Raw genomic sequence first — 19,303 nt, 5'->3', positions numbered from 1 at the left:
TGAGAAAGATGTACAACCAATTGTGCACTTGCAAAGAATTGCAAATCAAATTCCAGATGCATTTGCAGACACAAAAGGGGTAACAAAATCATATATATATGCTGTAAATGCCCCTTCTCGAATTGAAATTTCAAAAAAACAAATTGAAGACACTCATGATGTCATAAAACGCTTGAAGCGTGGAAGGCCAGTCGGTTCCAAGGATAAAAATCCTCGAAAAAGAAAAGGCATAGAGAAACACGATGATCATAAAATAGAAAATGGTGTTCCAGAAGAAACACCTGATGATGAAAATATTCTATCAGAACCACAAACTGACGAGAATCGTGAAATCTCTATCAATTATATTAATACTGAAAAAATATGGAACCGAAAAGATATAGAAGATATTGATGAGATATTTTCTTATAATGTGGCATGTGACATCATAAATGAAAATGAGGATCATGAACCAAAATCTTTTGGAGAATGTAAAACTCGTCATGATTGGGCCAAATGAAAAGATGTCATTCAGGTTGAATTGGATTCGCTAACGTAATGTTTTTGGACCTATAGTCCTCACACCTAAAGATGTAAAACCTGTTGGATACAGATGGGTTTTTATTCGAAAGCGAAATGATAAAAATGAAATATCAAGATATAAAGCTAGACTTGTTGCACAAGGTTTTTCTCAAAGGCCTGGAATTGATTATGAAGAAATGTATTCTTCTGTTATGGATGCAATTACGTTTCGATATTTGATTAGTTTGGCCATGTCTGAAAATTTGGAAATGTGTCTTATGGATGTTTTTACAGCTTACTTATATGGATCACTTGATAGTGATATATACATGAAAATCCCTGAAGGATTTAAGATGTCTGAAACACAAAGTTCAAAACCCAGAGAATTTTATTCTGTAAAATTGCAAAGATCATTATATGGGTTGAAGCAATCCGGCCGAATGTGGTATAATCGGCTAAGTGACCACTTGATGAAAAAGAGATATGTAAATGATCCAATATGCCCTTGTGTTTTCATCAAGAAAACAACATCCGGATGTGTAATTATTGCTGTATATGTTGATGATTTAAATATCATTGGAACGAATAAAAAAATTCAAGAAGTTATGATGTACTTGAAAGAAGAATTCAAAATAAAGGATCTTGGGAAAACCAAGTATTGCTTGGGTTTGCAAATTGAACAAAAAGAATGTGGAATTTTTTTTCACCAGGCAAATTATACAGAAAAGATCCTTAAACGTTTTAATATGGATAAATCAAATCCATTAAATACTCCAATGGTTGTAAGATCATTAAACATAGAAAATGATCAATTTCGTCCACGTGAAGATGATGAAGTTATTCTTGGTCCAAAAGTACCATATCTAAGTGTCATTGGTGCCCTTATGTATCTTGCAAATTGCACTAGAGCTGATATATCTTTTGCTGTAAATTTATTAGCAAGATTCAGTTCATATCCAACAAAGAGGCACTGGAATGGAATTAAACATATATTCCGTTATCTACGAGGAACGACAGATTTGGAACTTTTGTACTCAAAAGACATCAATCAAAGTATCATTGGTTATGCTGATGCTGGATATTTATCTGATCCACATAAGGCACGTTCCCAAACCGGATATGTATTTACTCGTGGAGGCACAACAATTTTTTGGCATTCACAGAAACAAACACTAGTAACAACTTCATCAAATCACGCCGAGATTATTGCGCTACATGAAGCAAGTCGTGAATGTGTTTGGCTAAAATCAATGACACAACATATCCAAACTTCTTGTGGATTATCAGTAAACAAGAATCCTGTGACGCTGTATGAAGATAATGCTGCATGTATTGCTCAAATGAAAGAAGGATACATCAAATTTGACAGAACCAAACATATTCCCCCAAAGTTTTTTGCCTACACTCAAGACCTTGAGAAGAATAAAGATATTGATATCTGTTACATTCAATCAAGTGAGAACTCATCAGATCTCTTCACAAAGGCGCTTCCTACGGCAATATTCAGAAAACATATATATAATATTGTGATGCGAAATCTACAGCGTATGTGAAGAATCAATCGTATTAACATGAGGGGGAGTTTACGTGGCTGCACTCTTTTTTCCTTGCTATAGTTTTTATCCCACTGGGTTTTTCCTAGTAAGGTTTTTAACGAGGCAGTATACAAACACGTAATATCACGATCATCATCACAAGGGGGAGTATTGGAAATTATATATTAAAATTAGATTGAAAATTATTGTGATGGTGATGTGATGATATTTTAATTTTTGATTATGTAATGAATAACATATTTATTTTTGGACATTTCTCAATTGAGGATCTATAAATAGACCTCAACATTTGTAAAGAAATAACACAAGTTTAGAGAGAAGATTTTATAAGTGTTTGGTTTGATATATATTTTGAGTTTTAGAGTTTTTAGTTTTTACCATAAATTTTTACTTTTCACAATAATATATGATTTGTCAAAAAATGCATTAAATAATAGTAATCCCAATTTTAATTTGCTTTGCGTGGTTGACCAGAAAAGAAAAGGGCTTGCTTCTCAAGCAAACACAAACGTAAAATGAATCTCTCCTATTTAATTTGAAGCCTCAAGCTAACAATTAGATTCATTCATTCATTCATCAGCTCACAAGCAGAAATGAAGAGGGAGGGTCGGCAACACGGCATGGTCCGAGCCTACGAGATGCTCTCGTTACCGTCCAACCCACGGCCCCGCCGGAAAATGGTCAACGAGTTCAGCTCTCCCCCCACCGCCGGCCTCTTCACCAGAGTACCCACCAAGCCCACCAACCACTCCAAGTACACGGGAAAGTGCGGTCGCCCCAGGTGTCGCGGCTGCCATAGCCACCCCGTTTGCAAGTCCATGGAAAAAGTCAAGGGAGCCCATAAGATACGCTCCACCGGTGCCCAAGGTTTGAAATTTTATGGGTTTTCTGCTTCGGGGGCGTTGAATTATTTGGACCGTATGGATTATGATCATTACGATGATGATGATGATGATGATGATGATGAGGATGTCGATGTTCGCGATTTGTCTTTTGTTCTTGAGATTCATGAAGATGTTGCTGATGTCGATGTTCTTCATGAGGAGGCATTGTGCGATTCGCCTCTTGTTGATCTTGAGATTCATGAAGATGTTTGTGTTGATGATGATAATGATGATGGGATGGGCTTCTGTGAGGTGGGTTTGGTTTGGGAGCAGGTGGATGGAGACGAAAGCTGGTGTTTCATCGACGAAATTTGATCGTTTTGTATTTGGTTTTCCATTTCAAACTGTAAATTTGTAAACTTGACTCAATTGTCAAATCATCATCATAAAATTTATCTGAATAAAGCAAAGATTTTGCGTGTATAATTTGATTGCCAAAACGTGGTGTAATTAAACTTACAATCAAACAATATTATTTTCATTACATCACAAATTTTGACGTAAAAGAAAGGAAGGAAATCAAGTAATTTCCAGCAGATTGGTTGCCTGACCCCCCAACACCAATGGCCGATGAAATAAACAAAAAATGCTCAATCATGCATCACAAACTGAATGCAATGTGAAATAAATAATACTATATGCTCTTACAATAGCTGGATGTTAGGGGACTTGTTCTCATGGCTCATCCTTTCAGGCGATGAATTAGAAAGAATTTGTCTTATTTTTGGAGCTTTCTTGGACAAGGATATTGGAGGTGGGGGCGGAGCTGGAGCCGATGTTGGCACTGAGATGTTGCCCTGTGTCTTATTCGCAATGCTTTTTCCTAGCACCGATGATGTCGGAGGTTGTGCTGCTGCTGCCGGAGTCTGCATAAGAACACATAATCGTTTTCAGCTGATGGATTTCGAAAAAAAAACGAGTTAGATTACGAGAAAAGCGTTGTTGTTTCTTGGATTTATTATTATAGGTGAATGAGGAACAAAGGATTGCACTTTTGGGGAATTAATGGATGGTTGTCTCATGTTAAATGAAGGATTACTGGGAAAATTGCAAATTGCAGAATATATGAAGTAGGGGGTGAAGCATATACTATTTTCATTTGATTTTTCTGGGTTTCACGTTCCTTGTAGAAGTCAGGCAAGGGCCGAGCTTTGAAACAGAAGCTACGACTAAGTTTTCTGAATTCGTTCTCCGCCTTCTCCTGCAACACGAGAGATGTTCTTCAAAGTGTACATATTGAAAATGATAAACCAAGTATGTGAGAAAGAAGAAAAGAGAGTTGTGAATCAATGCATAACCCTCAATGTCTTTTGCACCAGCACCTTGTGTACATCCTTGTTTGCGTTAAATTTTTCCTCCAGTTTCTGAAATTGTTGAGAAAACAATTCAATCAGCAAACACATTATGATAATTTAAATTGGAATTTGGGACAAGAGTGTATGACCTGTTTTCTTTTTGCAGCTCTTTCTTCTGTTCTCAGAACAAAAGGGGCGGTTATAGTCGGAGACTGTAATTTGTTACGGCATGCAGTCAATGACTTCGTACAACTGATACATAAGCACACATTTATGAGGAAATCCAACCATTCTAAAGCAGTGGAATCAGCAAACAAACACATATATGCACAAACAGGCCTATCATCATGCTTCAACATGCTTATCATACACCATTTTTTTTTACTTACACAGAAGATAAAAGGTGCCATTTAGGGCCGCTTGTTTTGCATCCTGAGGCGGAGTGATCAACAGATGATATTGTCCTGTAGCCATTATTGATCAATGGTTAATTATTCTGTTGTTCATTATCTAAGATGCATCCAAATTGGTCAAGAAAAGTTAAAAGTGGGAACCTTCTGCTCTCCGAACGAGGTGTTGCTTTAGGATACTTGGACACTCCCTTTGTAGCTCCCTGCAAATCAAGCACTGAATTAGCCTTAGTCCACAACTCACACAACAAATCTTTTGCTCAAAGCCACAGGAAACTTAGAATCACCGCAAGTGGAGTCCTTAAAGGAGTTGCGCAATCTTTAGGCACTCGCAATGAACTGATACCAATCCCTGAGCTCTCCCCCTTCTTGGAGGCAGAACTTAGCACTTTATCAGGCTCTTTAGTAGGCATTAAGTTAATAATTGAGCGTAGAGTCTTTGGCGTGGCTCTCCTTCTGTCGACTGTATCCACATTGGACTTCCTTGTGCTTCGAGTGACACTGCTAATTTCTTTCTTGAGATGAGGAGTGACCGGTTTAGCTGGTGTGGACGGAACGGTCCACGTCTTTCGCTGAATGGATGACTTTAATGAAGAAAGACCCGAACTTTTCTTGCTAGTCACCGATGGATTATCCTCACTAGCAACACAATTTTGCTGCATTTACACAAGACACTCTAATTCAAATTACAAATTTCAAACGACGGGCAATAGAGGGAAAGGAAATAAAGAGTAAACAATTATCACCTTTAGTAATGGCCTCTCCATCTGTGGAGTCCCACTGCTCTCTGACCCAGAAATGGTGTCTTGACTTCTTAGATTATCCGAATTCTGAATTGAATTGCTTTGCACAGGGGACTCATGTTCTTCTTGAACAGAATTTCCACGATTAAGTAGAGGTCTCTCCATCTCTGGAGTTCCACTACTCTCCGAGGCAGAAATATTATCATGATTTTCAAGATTATCAAATTTGTTTCTTGAATTTCTTCTCACAGGGCTGTCCCATTTGGCCTCATTTTCCACCATTGCGAAAATCCTCCCTTCTTCCCCAATTTCTTCCACAACTAGACCATGTCCATTACAAATCACCTCATGATCATCTGAATTACAATTCTGAATCTTGGCCTCCTCATATTTCTCCTCGACCTCATCAACAGCATTACCATCCACGTATTCAACTTCAGATTCTTCTGCAACAGTGGCATTTTTTGCAGCATTTTCTTGCTCAAGCAAAGCTGCAGCCTTTTGGGCAGCAATTCTCTTGTAATGGGCCTCAAAGAAAGCTTTCTTCTGCGCCACAGATCCCGGCTGCGCGTATCTCTCTGCCTCCTCCACGTATTTCTTGTGTGAAAAGGTCGACCATCTCTCCCAAGATAAGGATTCAGTCATAAATCTTCCAAACGATACTGATTCCCCCAAAGCATGTACGGGGTTCCCCTGCAAAATCAAACCTTTTACTATCAAAATCGCCCCACCCCCCATCTTTTCCTGGATTCTGTTTTTCTTTTCTCTGGGAAAAAGGTCAGTTAAAATGATGCAAGAACACATTTTGCAACAGTATAAACAGGAAATACAAGTCCAAGAATCAACCAGCAGTTCAAATAACAATCAGTTAAGCATCATTCATCGAAACCATTCCATACACTTGGTGGGCACATTTAAAATGAAAGAGACGAAATCATTGTGAAGAAGAAAGCAAGCTGACTGATTTATTAGTTTATTGTCATTACCTGCTTGGATTCGTTGGGTACGGCAGAGGCATAAGAGAAGCCATGCATGAGACAAGCTGAATCTCCCATTCCGTTTCTAGAGGTTTCGCCGAAGGAGAAGAGACAACCTCGGCAACGGTAAGAAAAATGTAATGAAAAACTAATATATCTCCGGAAACAAAATCTAATCTTTATCGTATTACTTATGGCATAAGTCTGTGTTCAGGGCTTAAATTTGAAATTCAAACGGAAAGGCGAACGTTGGTAGAAATAAAGTAGGCCACACACACTATACACACAGTGGAAAGTAGGAGCACTTTAATAATAATATATAATATGAATGGGGTGGGAGTGTGGGACCCACTTCATTTGAAAGATTTTATTTTAAGAGAAATTTCAATTAAAATCGAGCTGTTTTGTTGAAATGTAAGTAACGTACACTTTAATATTTATTATAATTATTATCATATTTTCCCAAAAATGTATTTGAATAATGGACATTTTTATTTTAAAATTTCAAAAGTAGTAAATATTTCAATGTCTCAGATAATGAGCAATTTGGTTTGGTGAGGATAGAAGGGGTTGAGGATGGTGATGTGGTGAACTACTTGTGGTTGCTCCATCACTATTTACTATCCAAGGGTGGTGTTCTATATCAGCACACAAACGTCTTGTGAATTTTTATGATTCAAAACGTGAATTACATAAATTTTTTGGTATTCAATTTTCGAATTCGGGATTTGAAATAATATGGTCATCCGCACATTTTTGCAGCAATTTTTGAGTGATTTTGAAGTGTTCTTTCAAGAAATATGAAGCAAAATAGTCTTGAATCAACTAAGCAAGCTTTTATAGATTTATAGTCAAAATTGTATATCTAAATATCATTTTTTTTTTTTGCTTTTTATAAACTAATATACAACTATTAATTAAATATTGAAAAAAATATAACTATTTTTCCAATGAATAAAGTAAAAACACATTTTTAATCTGTGCGATGAATCATACAAGCTTTGATAGATATGAGAGGGGGAGAGTTTCATATTTTTCATTTAAAAAATTAATAAAATTTGGCTTAAACATCTAATTATATTGCTGTGACCAAATACTTGAATGATGCACATTTTAAAATTTTAGTAGTAAATATGTCATTATTTCACATAATGACCAAGATGATTCACAAATCTAAAAAAAAAAAGCAGAATTTTTTTAAAAAAATTAAAATCAGAAAATTTGACATGTATGGGCATTTTATTGTTCTTTATCAGTGAAGTAAATTCTAAATCATGTTTTAAGCTCCAAAACAACAAAACTTGACTAAAATCATTTATCATTCAGCCTGGAGACCTCACCAGCTTCCATTTGATCTGCAGGTGCTGAGAAGCCAACTGAAACACAGCATAAAAGTGAAACTTGATTATGCAGAAAGAGGCCATGTTAAAATACCGGCAACTGTTTGTAGCCAATATGACGATAAATACACGGTACCCAGTCATCGGAGATGCCTCTGATGTCCAATCATGGGCCATAATCCTGACCAACGGCGGCTCTTCTCCTGGTTTTGAAATTTTTACCTCTCTTTTTATGTCCTTTGCGACTGGAAATCACCATCCACATCACTGCCGCGAAACCAAAGATTGAGAATGCCCACAGACCGAGTATCCAAAATCTCATTGAAGTGAATGTTTGGCTGGAGGGCTCTGGATGGGATAACCCTTCAGATTCCTCATTCAGCTCTGAATTATCTCCAGAGGCTTCGAGCTCAACTTTCTTGTCAATTTTCCTTGTAGTTGTGATTTCACCAGAGTTCTCATGATTAGGCAAGGGCAAGGAAGGACGGTCATGAGTCTCTCGAGGCGGTGTGGACAAGGTAGGGCGATCAGGGGTAGTTGGAGCAGACAGAAGCTTGGGATCAGGGCAATTTTTTCTCTCATGGTGAAGATGCAGAGCCTCGTTTAAAGAATTTACACATTCAATGCTAAGCAAGTCACGCTGAAATGCCTTCTCGTTGGCCCGATCAAGTGATGCTGGATCAGGTGGATTGGGAAACTTAGACCAACAGTTTTCGACCACGTTAGCATGTCTCCACTGAGCTTTATCAAAGCTCCAGTTACCCACCCGAAAATCCAAGCCGTAATGAAAAACTCTATAGTTGACACTGGGTTCGGGATCATATCCAGGATATATCAAAATCTTATTGCTAATAACATGCCGGAAATTCAACTGCATGGAGAAATATCAAATGAGTAGCAAAAATTGCATAGCATAAAAAATTGAACATTGAGCACGGATGAGTCATGAGCAGCTAAAGTTGCATATTATACACAGCAGTTCTGTCCAATTGTGTTAGGTTATAAACCCATGAGGTGTCCATCCCAAAAGGCTTGCCTATTGGGTGGGGTTGTCTCATGAGTTTATAACTAACTCTTTATTAGTTTAATATTTCAATGTGGAATATCGTAACATTGCCGACCCCTTGAGAAGCCGACGTCCGCGGCGGCCTACTTTAGGCGGCTTTCACTCACCTTTCTTTTTTGTGGTAGCCCTTTCCTAGGTCGCCCCTTCCGCACGGTGGCCCACTCTAGACGGCTTTCACTCACCTTTCTTCTTGGTGGTAGCCCTTTCCTAGGTCGCCCCTTCCGCTACGCCGACTCTCAACGAGAGCACCAAATGTTAGATTATAAACTCATGAGGTGTCCATCCCAAAAGGCTTGCCTATTGGGTGGGGTTACCTCATGAGTTTATAACTAACTCTTTATTAGTTTAATATTTCAATGTGGGATATCGTAACATTGCCGACCCCTTGAGAAGCCGACGTCCGCGGCGGCCTACTCTAGGCGGCTTTCACTCACCTTTCTTTTTTGTGGTAGCTCTTTCCTAGGTCGCCCCTTCCGCACGGTGGCCCACTCTAGACGGCTTTCACTCACCTTTCTTCTTGGTGGTAGCCCTTTCCTAGGTCGCCCCTTCCGCTACGCCGACTCTCAACGAGAGCACCAAATGTTAGGGTATAAACCCATGAGGTGTCCATCCCAAAAGGCTTGCCTATTGGGTGGGGTTGTCTCATGAGTTTATAACTAACTCTTTATTAGTTTAATATTTCAATGTGGGATATCGTAACAAATTGTGTGGAAAAAAATTGCCACGTTTCGATAACCTGTGAAAATTTGAAATACCTCTGCAGCACCGAAGGCATAACCATACATCTCGCTGATCCAACCAGCTTCATAAATATCTCCAGTTATGTTTCTAGACCAATGAGCCACATCAGCTCGGACTTCCTCGGTTTTATGCAGCCAAAGCATAGCAAATCTTCTGAGGTCATTTATATGCATTATGATCACGCCTCCAACCTTGTCACAAGAATTAGGGTGGCTAGTATGGATCTTTGCAAGCTCATTGTCACAGCCAATCAAGTAGCTGGCAATGACATAGCATATTAAAAAATCAAGATACCAACGTGTCCTTATTTTAGTTGAAAATCAGCTAGATAGAAAAAAATCATGTTCAGGAGACAAATATATGAAAGAAAATCTTCATTCTTACTCATAGGGAGTGGAGACAGGATGACCCCTAGCTGCATTAAACTCCCATGGTGTAATTGGTCCTCTCATAATCATGTCAGCATCCAGGATTACAATGTATTCTGCGTCAACCTTTACATGGTTCATCCAATGCACAACTGCAGCTGGTTTATTGATGGCTGGATACCTGGCATGGAACAAGAAAAAATCAGATGCTATAGCTCCCTAATGCAGTATAACTTGCAGGCGCAAAGTTGACTAGATATTTGAAGATACCGATAAAACAATTTTCCAAGGAAGGAACGCAATGGTAGCGCACATAAAAACAAGGTGGTCACCCTTTTTCTCAAGTTTATATATACTGATGTAACAGTAGTTATTTAATTTTCAAGTATTTAAGAATTATTTTCATGGTACGACAATTTTGAGTCTAAGTACATGGAAATTTAATTACCAATCTCCAGTTAACGGATGCCGGCTCATGGATGGAACATAATGAGTGGGAGCTAAATTGTGCCCTTTATATTGCTTCAAGTCCTCTTCCGTACAACTTAGAAGCCTTGTGATGTTTCCAGGCTGGCCACTCCGGTGGAAACTGTGAACAAGCCCAACAGTCTGCCAATCAAAGTAGGGAGAGCATTCTGTCGAAAAAATAGTATGGATTTTTGGATATGGCTTTTCTGGTTCAACTGCATCTTGCTTCTTCACAGCAATTTCCATGGTTTGACGGCTTTTTGGAGTCAATTGTTTTGGCCGAGTTAGATCTGCAAAGGTTTTGCTCCTCAAGAAACTCAAGTATTTTGACCACACAGGCTTGGAGCAACCATGTGCTGCATGTTGCAACAATAGACCTTGATTAAGGGTATTTATACATTCTAGATTGAGAAATAATGCCCTCTTTTCATTTGCATCGATTTTCATCTCTTCCACCTGTGGTATAAATTGCATCATTATTATTAACAACTCGAATATTATGTTAATGAGAAAAAAATATTCTCGCATAGAATGATTACTTCTACCCTCTTTTCTTTTTGTTTTTGTTTTTGTTTTTTTGCTGAAGACTTAGCCCATGGTTTTGTGTCTTCATTTGTGTAAGTGTGATTTTCTTGATCAGAGGCATGTGATCAAATAGTTGGCATATATACAATGAAGAAATAATAACAAACAACAAGCCACAAAACTGAGCTTTGTAAGAAATTGATAGGGGCGATATAGCAGCCTATCATTTTTTACCTCTCTAGGATAAGGAGGTTCAGGAAATAGTCGTCCACAATCATATACAATGTTGTCTTCATGGTGCTCTAATTTACTGAATGACCAGTTTCCCACATGAAAAGGTAGCCCATAGTGCAAAAGAATGGGCTCAACACCCTCTCGAGGAGTGTAGCCTGGGTAAATCATCAGGTTATCGGTTATTTTGTGGCGGAGACCAACCTGCCAAAATCAAGCTACAGAGTCACGTACCATTGTATCCGCAGACTATAAAATCGAAGAGGAAAGATGCATCATTTATAATTGCTGTATCTAAAATGAATATTCAAATGTAAAGAAAGGAAGACAATTTTGGATACCACAGAAAAAAAGAAAAAAAGAAAAGAGAGAAGATAGAAAAGGTACCTCTGCAGCGCCAAAGGAGTATCCATACATCTCACTGATCCATCCTAATCCATAAATGTCACCAGTATAATTAGTCATCCAATGAGCCTTATCGCCCCGTACTTCTTCAGTTTTTGATAACCACATTGGTGCCAAAGCTCGAAGATCATCTATATGCATGGCTAAAAGACCGCCGACCTTGTCACAGAGTTCGGGATGCTTTGAATGCAATTTAGCCAGTGCATTATCACATCCAACCAAGTATCTGGCCAAAAGCGCAACCCTTAGTAAGTAAAATATATATAGGAAGGAAATAGACATGAACACGAAAAACGAACAAACATTTCCTTCTACTAAGATCAGGATAAACAATAGTGCTCTGTGCGATGACTATAGTTACCCATAATATGCAGCAAAAGGTCTTCCTTTCTCAGCCCCAAGCTCCCATGGTACGATTGGACCTCGAATTATCATATCTGCATCTAGAATCACAACCCAATCTACATTCTGAGCATCTTTGCTATGCTTAAGCCAATGCACTACACCAGCTGGTTTATTGATTGCTGGATACCTGCCCCAAAAGAAAAGGGGGGAAATTTGGATAAAACTGACCAAAAGGAGACCTGATCGAACAGAAAGCGAACAGTAAAGTCGCCATTTAACGGAAAATACTTCTTTGACACCAAGAAGACACGATCAACAGGAATGAAATGGGGTCAAGATTCAAGAATTCAAGCTAGGATCTCAATACTTCTATTGTCATTATATTGTGAAAAAATAAAAACACAGCCTTTGTATTCAAAGTTCAAACAATGAATTCAAAAAACAAGAAGAATGAAATTTAAAATCCCAAAAAAAAAATAAAAACACAGCCTTTCATTCAAAGTTCATAGAATGAATTCAAAAAACAAGAAGAGTGAAATTTAAAATCCCAAATACTGCATGCAGATTGCAGTCAAATACACATAAAAAAAAAATAAATAAATAAAATCATGCGAGCTCACACTAACACATTGATGCACTTTCTTTTTCAGACCACATTAAATGGATCCCTCCCCTCACCTCGATCTAAACTTACCAATCACCAGTCTTGGGATGTCTGCTCATTGATGGAACCTCAAACGTTGGCGCCAAATTCATTCCCTTGTAACTCTTCTTCTCCTCTTCGGTGCAACTAAGCAACCGGGTAATTGGGCCGGGCTGTCGGGCTTTACGGTAACTATGCATTAGACCCACCGTCTGCCAATCGAAATAGTTCTGGCACTCCACCGAGAAAAGCGTGTGCATCCTAAACGGCGCTTTTAGACCCGCTTCCCCCTGAGCCCGTCCTCGGCCCACCAGTAGGCCCGCCAAGATCACCACCGCCATTAAAGCAATTCTCCTCATCTCCCTCACCATTTAGCCAAGAAAGGGGAATGGGTTTTGGCTAAAAAGATCTGGATTTGTCAAAGTCAAAGGCTTTTTCATTTATTTTGTTTGGCAAACTGATGCCACCACTTGATACAAGATCGTTGCCCTGGCGAAGGGGATACCCCAAAAAAAAATTGAAGAAATAAATTTGTTTAAATATTGTTTACATCTGATCGGTGTGGAGTGAGGATTTCTTACAACGAATGTGAATTTTCTTATGGAGACTACCTGAGGAGCCGGGCTGTGAACTTCGGTTCCTTGAATAAATCAGACGGGATTGTTTTTGTTTTTTTGTTAAATCAACACGATTTAAATTTTTTTTAATAATTGTCCAAATTCATATTATTTAAAAGTTTTATATCAAAATATTGAGATTAAATTGCATGCATTGAAATCAATTTAATTTTTTTTCTTTGTCTGTATTTAACTCTCTCTTTTTTATTTATTTAGTATTGGTCATTATTTTTTATTACAAAAATTGCATAAACATCGAAATCGCACATCTAAATTTTATATTTAAAAACAATGCAATTAAAATATGTATATCAAAACCAAGAATTTTTATTAGCGCGGTATAATTTTAAAAGAAATAATTATAAATATACAATATAAGATTAGCATGTATATATGTATAAAGTAAGTAATGATCATTATTATATTTTTATATATATTCTAACAAAACAATTATTATTAAATATTCTTGAATTAGTACAATAAAAAAGGAACAATAATTGTCAAGTAAATAATTTAAAAACAAAAGCAACAATTTACGATGCTAAAGTTTTCCATATGTTTCACAATAATAAGTTGGTAAAAAATGACAACAATAATATCAGTCATTGTAAATATAAAAATTAGAGTTACAATATATATATATATATATATATATATACATATAAATAAAAAATTTGTCAACTTATTTATTGTTTTAACCATCTTAAGTTGGGACTAATGTTTATTATTATTTTAAACACATCTATAATTGACTCGGTGTTGAGAGTTTAAGATATTTCTTTCTCAGAATATATATTAAATATTTTTTCTTATGAATAATCTCAGTAATAGGTGAGGTAAAATATTGAGAAAAAGAGACCGGCAAGAGATTCGAGAATTAGAGAAATTACAAAAACTCATATTAGATATAGTTTCACGTAATCAATTTTGTGAGACAAATATTTTATTTGACTGATTAATGAAAAATATTACTTTTTATTGTGGATATAGATCGAGCCGATACGTATATGGATATTCATATATGTGAAACCGTCTCATAAGATACATACTACAAGAAATAGAAATAGAAAAATTGATGTGAATTTATGATTTTTATTTTCCTTGTATCATTTATTATTATTTTTTTGTTCATATAATTAATTCTTTTTCCTGAGTTAGTATTCTTAAAAATATTAATAAAATGAAAATGTGATTTCACAACCAATAGTAAAGAATGACTCAATTAATTATTTAAAGAAATGATGTTTTTTTTAAATTGGGTAGAGGCGATAGAGTTAAGGGGAGGGAGGGACGAGTGATTTCAATCGTTTAATTAATATCCAATTTTGGGGTGTGAAATAAGGGTATGACTAGGGGTGCAAACGAGCCGAGTTATTCGCGAGTAACTCGTGAGTAGCTCGGTCAAAGCTCGATTCGAGCTTGATTTGATCGAGCTCGAGCTTTAAATATCTGTGTTCGAGTAGCTCGCGAGCTATTCGATAACACATAAATATATATATAATATAATATAGATATATATAAATATAATATTATATCTATTTATTTATTAATATATCTTTTGTTCATATATATATTTTTCGAGCTCGAGTATTCGAATTATATACGGGCTCGAACTCAAGCATGAAATTTACTACTCGATCGAACTCGAGTAGTTAAATACTCGAGTTCGAACTCGACTCGATTATACCCCTTGGTATGACAAAGTTGATGGGAGTCCATGTCTTCCTTTAATTCCGTCTTGAATTTACACAAAAATTTGATTTTAATTATTTTTGTATGTATAAAAAATAAAATTTGTCCGAATCGTGATCATCCTTCATATATATATATATATATATACTAGTACAATATATAGAATAATGAGAGTTCCTTTCTCATAATATATATTTTCGTTGTCTCACTCATTTAAGTTGTATTTTTTTTCATTCATCTCAAATATATAGTCTACTTTTCATATTTAATATTATATTTGCTATTCTTTTACTAATATACTATATTAATTTAGTATCACTAACTATTTGTATAATAATTTTATTATATTATGATTCAAAAAAATATCATATTTTATTAAAGCTCCATTAAATAAGGGTACTAAGGTAGTATTTTGTAAAGTTTTTAGAAAGCACTTTTCAATTTTTTTAACAAAATTTTAAAATTTTTGTAAAGCTTTAAAAATTATTTTAAGAAAAAAAAAAAGAGAAGTGCTTCTTAAATATTCTACAAAATACTACATAATAAATATTTTCAAACATTTTCTTAATATGTGTGAAAATACATTTGCCCATATCAATGGGACGAGAAGTATATATATATATATATATATATATATATATATATATATATATATATATATATATGGAAATTTAAATATAAATATACAAAATATAGTTTAAAATTGAAACGTTTCAAGAGATTTTTATATATCAGAAGTTTTATATAAAAAAAAATCCAACAACTTTAATATAGCACACGGGAATTTTAGCAATTTAAATAAACCCTTTCGTTTTTACTTTTGTGGCTTTTTAAATTTGGAGTCATTAAGTGCAAATAATGGAACTAATTTTTTAGTTTATCTTGTAAAAAAAGAATTATTTCTATAATACTACTAACTCCTCATTACATTCAATGGTCATTAATTATCATATTTGTCAGTGTAATTATATATTTAATCATGTGTACGGGATGACTTGAATTTGAGCAATGACGCTAACCCAAGGTACCATAGAAACGCCCCCAGTTATATTTCTTTCCACCAACTTGATGTTGATGTCCAAATTTAAAATTTCGAGTATGCATAATTATCCCATTGTATTAAACCTTTATTTAATCTTGAAAACATTGTAATTTTTTTTATAATTATGATTTTTTTTATATTTTTAAATTTCAATTTAATTTTTTTTTCAATTTTCTTTATTTTTCGACCTGATGTCAATTTGATGCTCGTATATCGTGTCACATCTATATTATTGGGGGAAAAAAAAAACTAAAATCACTAAAAAAATTTGAAATCTAAATGATTAAAACATAATTTTTGCATGAGATTCTATTATATAAGTAAACTCTTTTCTACATTCATGATTCTAACATCATGATCATAATCTTATCATACAGTTAGGGTATGTTGCACTAACTTAATTATATGGATATAATTATTTTCGAAGAAGATATATTCAAATTAGTTTCGATATGTAATATATATAAACCTTGAATTACTTAATTCATACTTATTTTTTTTATTAAAGAAATTTCCCTTTGTGAACCCTTGGTAGCTCGATTAATTTAATATATGCAACAAAGAATATACTCCTTTGTGTGTATTTATCACTTGTTATTGAAAAGAGAACACAATCCCAAACAAAATGATTAAGCACAGGATTTTAGTATATAAAATTGACGGATTAATATAAAATAATACCACAAAAGAATTCATTTCCTCAAAAAGTTGACATCTTATAAAACGAAAATTAATTGATCAGCAAAAAGAGAGCCGATATTTTATACTTATAAACACATGAAGCGAGTGATGATTAAATAATTACAATGGTGGACTTTAACCTTTAACTAATAACTCAAGAATTCTAGCTAGGAAGATCATGTCTCAACCCATTGTTTCAGGAAACAGAAATAGTTAATCGAATCCAAAATCCCAAGAAACCATTGAATCTGCAGTCTCAACATACTGGAATAGAGCACTGTTTTCTTGAACTGAAGTGGCCGATTCGCCAGCCGACGAATTCGGGTAACAGTTCACTGAATCTTGTAAAGAAAACGAAGGGCAGTAACCGGTCGAGATGCTGTCCATTTCTTGATTTGTCATCCACAAATCCATGTCCAGATTACTCGTGAGCATCAGCATCTCATGGTAGTTGTCGATGAGATCATGATGTGTCGTCGTTTCGCTTTCGACGCTGGTGCTGACATTGGCCTCATTGCAGCAGCTTGTTTGGACTTGTAGTGTTGCCGATGGATTAATATCTTTCAGTAGTACATGAGAGATTGTGATCTCTTGTTGTTCGTTTGCGTCGCGCGAATTTGAGTCGATGTTGTCTGTTTTGTCACTCTCTTCGCGACTTTTTTGCTGGATGGGCTGGTGTGTGGTGGGGTCTAGTCCGAGGAGCTTCAGCCGTTTCTTGATCCTGGTGTTCCAGTGATTCTTGATTTCGTTATCGGTTCGCCCTGGGAAATGTGATGCAATTTTAGACCACCTGCAACATGTTGGCCGCAAAACGTGTAAATATTTGAGTTGCATCGTTAACATTTAAATTTTGCCAAATATATATGAAGCTGAGGAAGCTAAAATCAGACCTGTTTCCGAGGCGAGCATGAAGCTCTATAATTTGATTCTCCTCCATTTCTGATAGAACCCCTCGTTTAAGGTCAGGCCGTAGATAATTAATCCATCTCAATCTGCAGCTTTTGCCACACCTCAACAAACCTACACATTAACAATGTTTCAAGAAACATGTATCAAATGATCCATTCCTTGTACAAACATAGGCAAAATCAGAGACAGAGTACTCAATGATTTAATCGCATAGTCGAGTCCGTACATCGAATAAATCAGAAATATAGCTAGGACTCAAGTGTTTTTTTTACCTGCAAGCTTGGGAATCATTCTCCAGCATTGAATGCCATTATTCATAATAAAACTCATAAGTTTATGATCTTCTTCTACGGTCCACGGACCTCTCTTTAGACCGATTTTGTCGCAACAAGGTTGTCTTCCCATTTTGGTACTCTAAATCAACAAAGGTTGATTTCAAAGTTGTGGAAAGAATGGAGGAATTTATATTGGAAAGAAGATTCTCACAGATCATTTATGACTTAAATATTGAAAATGTGTTGCTTAAGGGGGGGAAACGAGAGATTAATGAATGCTAAAGGCATGGCTAAGACCTATAAAGGAGAGGGACGGCAATAATTATTATACATTTGTCGCCATGATTATTTTGTTTGAGGCTATGGAATAAAATTTAATCTTGTTTGGAACGACAAATAAGATCGGACGTTTGTCGTTTTACTAATATAATTGATAAACTTAATGTTGCAATTTTAATTTTTTAAACCACGATAACTCAAACACCACGTTTCGATTCATCTTCAGACAATAATTACATCCAAACACTTGGACGAATTCCGCATTATATGTTTTGAGATTACGTTTACAAAACTATACATTGTCGGTGGCTTCATATATCATCTCAATCGATTAATTAAACATGGAAAGTATATATATTAACAATGCATAATTAATTAGTTTGAATAACTATTAAATTTCAAGTGTGGAGGTTGAAATACCGAACTTATTAATTGAGTCTTCTTAATCTATATGCTCGAATGTGTATTAAAAATATAAAAAACCACAATTAGTTGGGTAAAATCTATTTAACCATTTATAATTAAGGGACCAATTAAGTAATAACTCTAACAACATGACACAAAAAAAGGCCAACGAAGCGTGTAAATTTTTTGTTTGGAAGGGGAAAAAGACTAATGAAATTCAATGATGGGATTCCCCTTTGGTGCCATCAGAGCTGGCTAATTTTGTCGTTAAGGGCATCTTTTCTCATAATTACTTCCAAAATCTTCAAGTACTTAGAATATTAGTTGCGGATACTTGTGAGCTTAAAGACATTATAAACTTAATATATTAAATTAAATAATCATACAAATGACTACGATATTACTTTGATTAATATTTTTGTATATTTATATAACGATTAAACCCTCACACACTATCTTTTTGTGTAATAATACTTTGGTTAATCTTCATTTTAAAGGCTTTTAACAAATAATGAAACGTGGAATGTAACTAAGTGAAATAATGGGTTCATGCACTTCAAACTACATGCCCCCAACTACGAATGTATTCCGCCTTATCATTGACTCGAAGCACGACAGCTAAATAGATTTCTCAACACTTTGGTTCAAAGTCAAGAAAAAATAGTTATTTTAATTTATATTTGCATATTATTATACGAAATAATTCAAGTTTTCATGATATCCCACACACGCACATATGTCGACACTTCAATTTCTACAGGCAAAATTGTCAAATTATTCATGTATAAAAAATGAAGACTTTTTCTTTCAGAGAAAAAAATGAAAACTTCCCATTTATATATATAGGTTTCTTCGTGTATAATATTACTAATTATTATCCTTTGCGGATTGTGCCTACATGTTAA

The 19,303-nt window shown here is 35.4% G+C and overlaps 4 protein-coding genes across 5 annotated transcripts; 1 reads left to right on the top strand and 3 right to left on the bottom strand.

The window, feature by feature from the left end:
- The first annotated feature begins 2,541 nt into the window (after positions 1–2,541).
- LOC140864638 (uncharacterized) lies at positions 2,542–3,403 on the top strand. Its single transcript, XM_073268924.1, has one exon. It carries the CDS (start codon positions 2,651–2,653, stop codon positions 3,254–3,256), a length of 606 nt encoding a protein of 201 aa, XP_073125025.1. The 5' UTR covers positions 2,542–2,650; the 3' UTR covers positions 3,257–3,403.
- Positions 3,404–3,585: 182 nt separating this feature from the next.
- On the bottom strand, positions 3,586–6,589 carry LOC140864637 (uncharacterized). Of its 2 annotated transcripts, none has more exons than XM_073268922.1 (9): positions 6,376–6,589; positions 5,393–6,082; positions 4,934–5,302; positions 4,791–4,849; positions 4,626–4,700; positions 4,386–4,488; positions 4,240–4,305; positions 4,032–4,142; positions 3,586–3,807 (listed from the first exon to the last, which is right to left on the bottom strand). In XM_073268922.1, the coding sequence occupies exons 1-9, from the start codon at positions 6,442–6,444 to the stop codon at positions 3,586–3,588; spliced, it is 1,764 nt and encodes a 587-aa protein (XP_073125023.1). In that variant the 5' UTR covers positions 6,445–6,589. The 2 variants fall into 2 exon arrangements, with proteins under 2 accessions (XP_073125023.1, XP_073125024.1); XM_073268923.1 differs by having other exon boundaries at positions 4,264–4,305.
- A 986-nt stretch (positions 6,590–7,575) lies between these two features.
- On the bottom strand, positions 7,576–13,146 carry LOC140860357 (peptidyl serine alpha-galactosyltransferase). The gene is made up of 8 exons (XM_073263343.1): positions 12,550–13,146; positions 11,872–12,042; positions 11,493–11,736; positions 11,109–11,309; positions 10,330–10,805; positions 9,898–10,062; positions 9,528–9,771; positions 7,576–8,577 (listed from the first exon to the last, which is right to left on the bottom strand). Exons 1-8 carry the CDS (start codon positions 12,867–12,869, stop codon positions 7,873–7,875), a joined length of 2,526 nt encoding a protein of 841 aa, XP_073119444.1. The 5' UTR covers positions 12,870–13,146; the 3' UTR covers positions 7,576–7,872.
- Positions 13,147–16,743: 3,597 nt separating this feature from the next.
- LOC140860721 (myb-related protein 315-like) lies at positions 16,744–17,844 on the bottom strand. Its single transcript, XM_073263728.1, has 3 exons — positions 17,712–17,844; positions 17,421–17,550; positions 16,744–17,320 (listed from the first exon to the last, which is right to left on the bottom strand). Exons 1-3 carry the CDS (start codon positions 17,842–17,844, stop codon positions 16,744–16,746), a joined length of 840 nt encoding a protein of 279 aa, XP_073119829.1.
- Positions 17,845–19,303: the final 1,459 nt, after the last annotated feature.

This window comes from Henckelia pumila, chromosome 4 (genome assembly GCF_033568475.1).
Source record: "Henckelia pumila isolate YLH828 chromosome 4, ASM3356847v2, whole genome shotgun sequence".
NCBI lineage: Eukaryota > Viridiplantae > Streptophyta > Magnoliopsida > Lamiales > Gesneriaceae > Henckelia > Henckelia pumila.
This window is presented reverse-complemented; position numbering and strand designations above follow the sequence as displayed.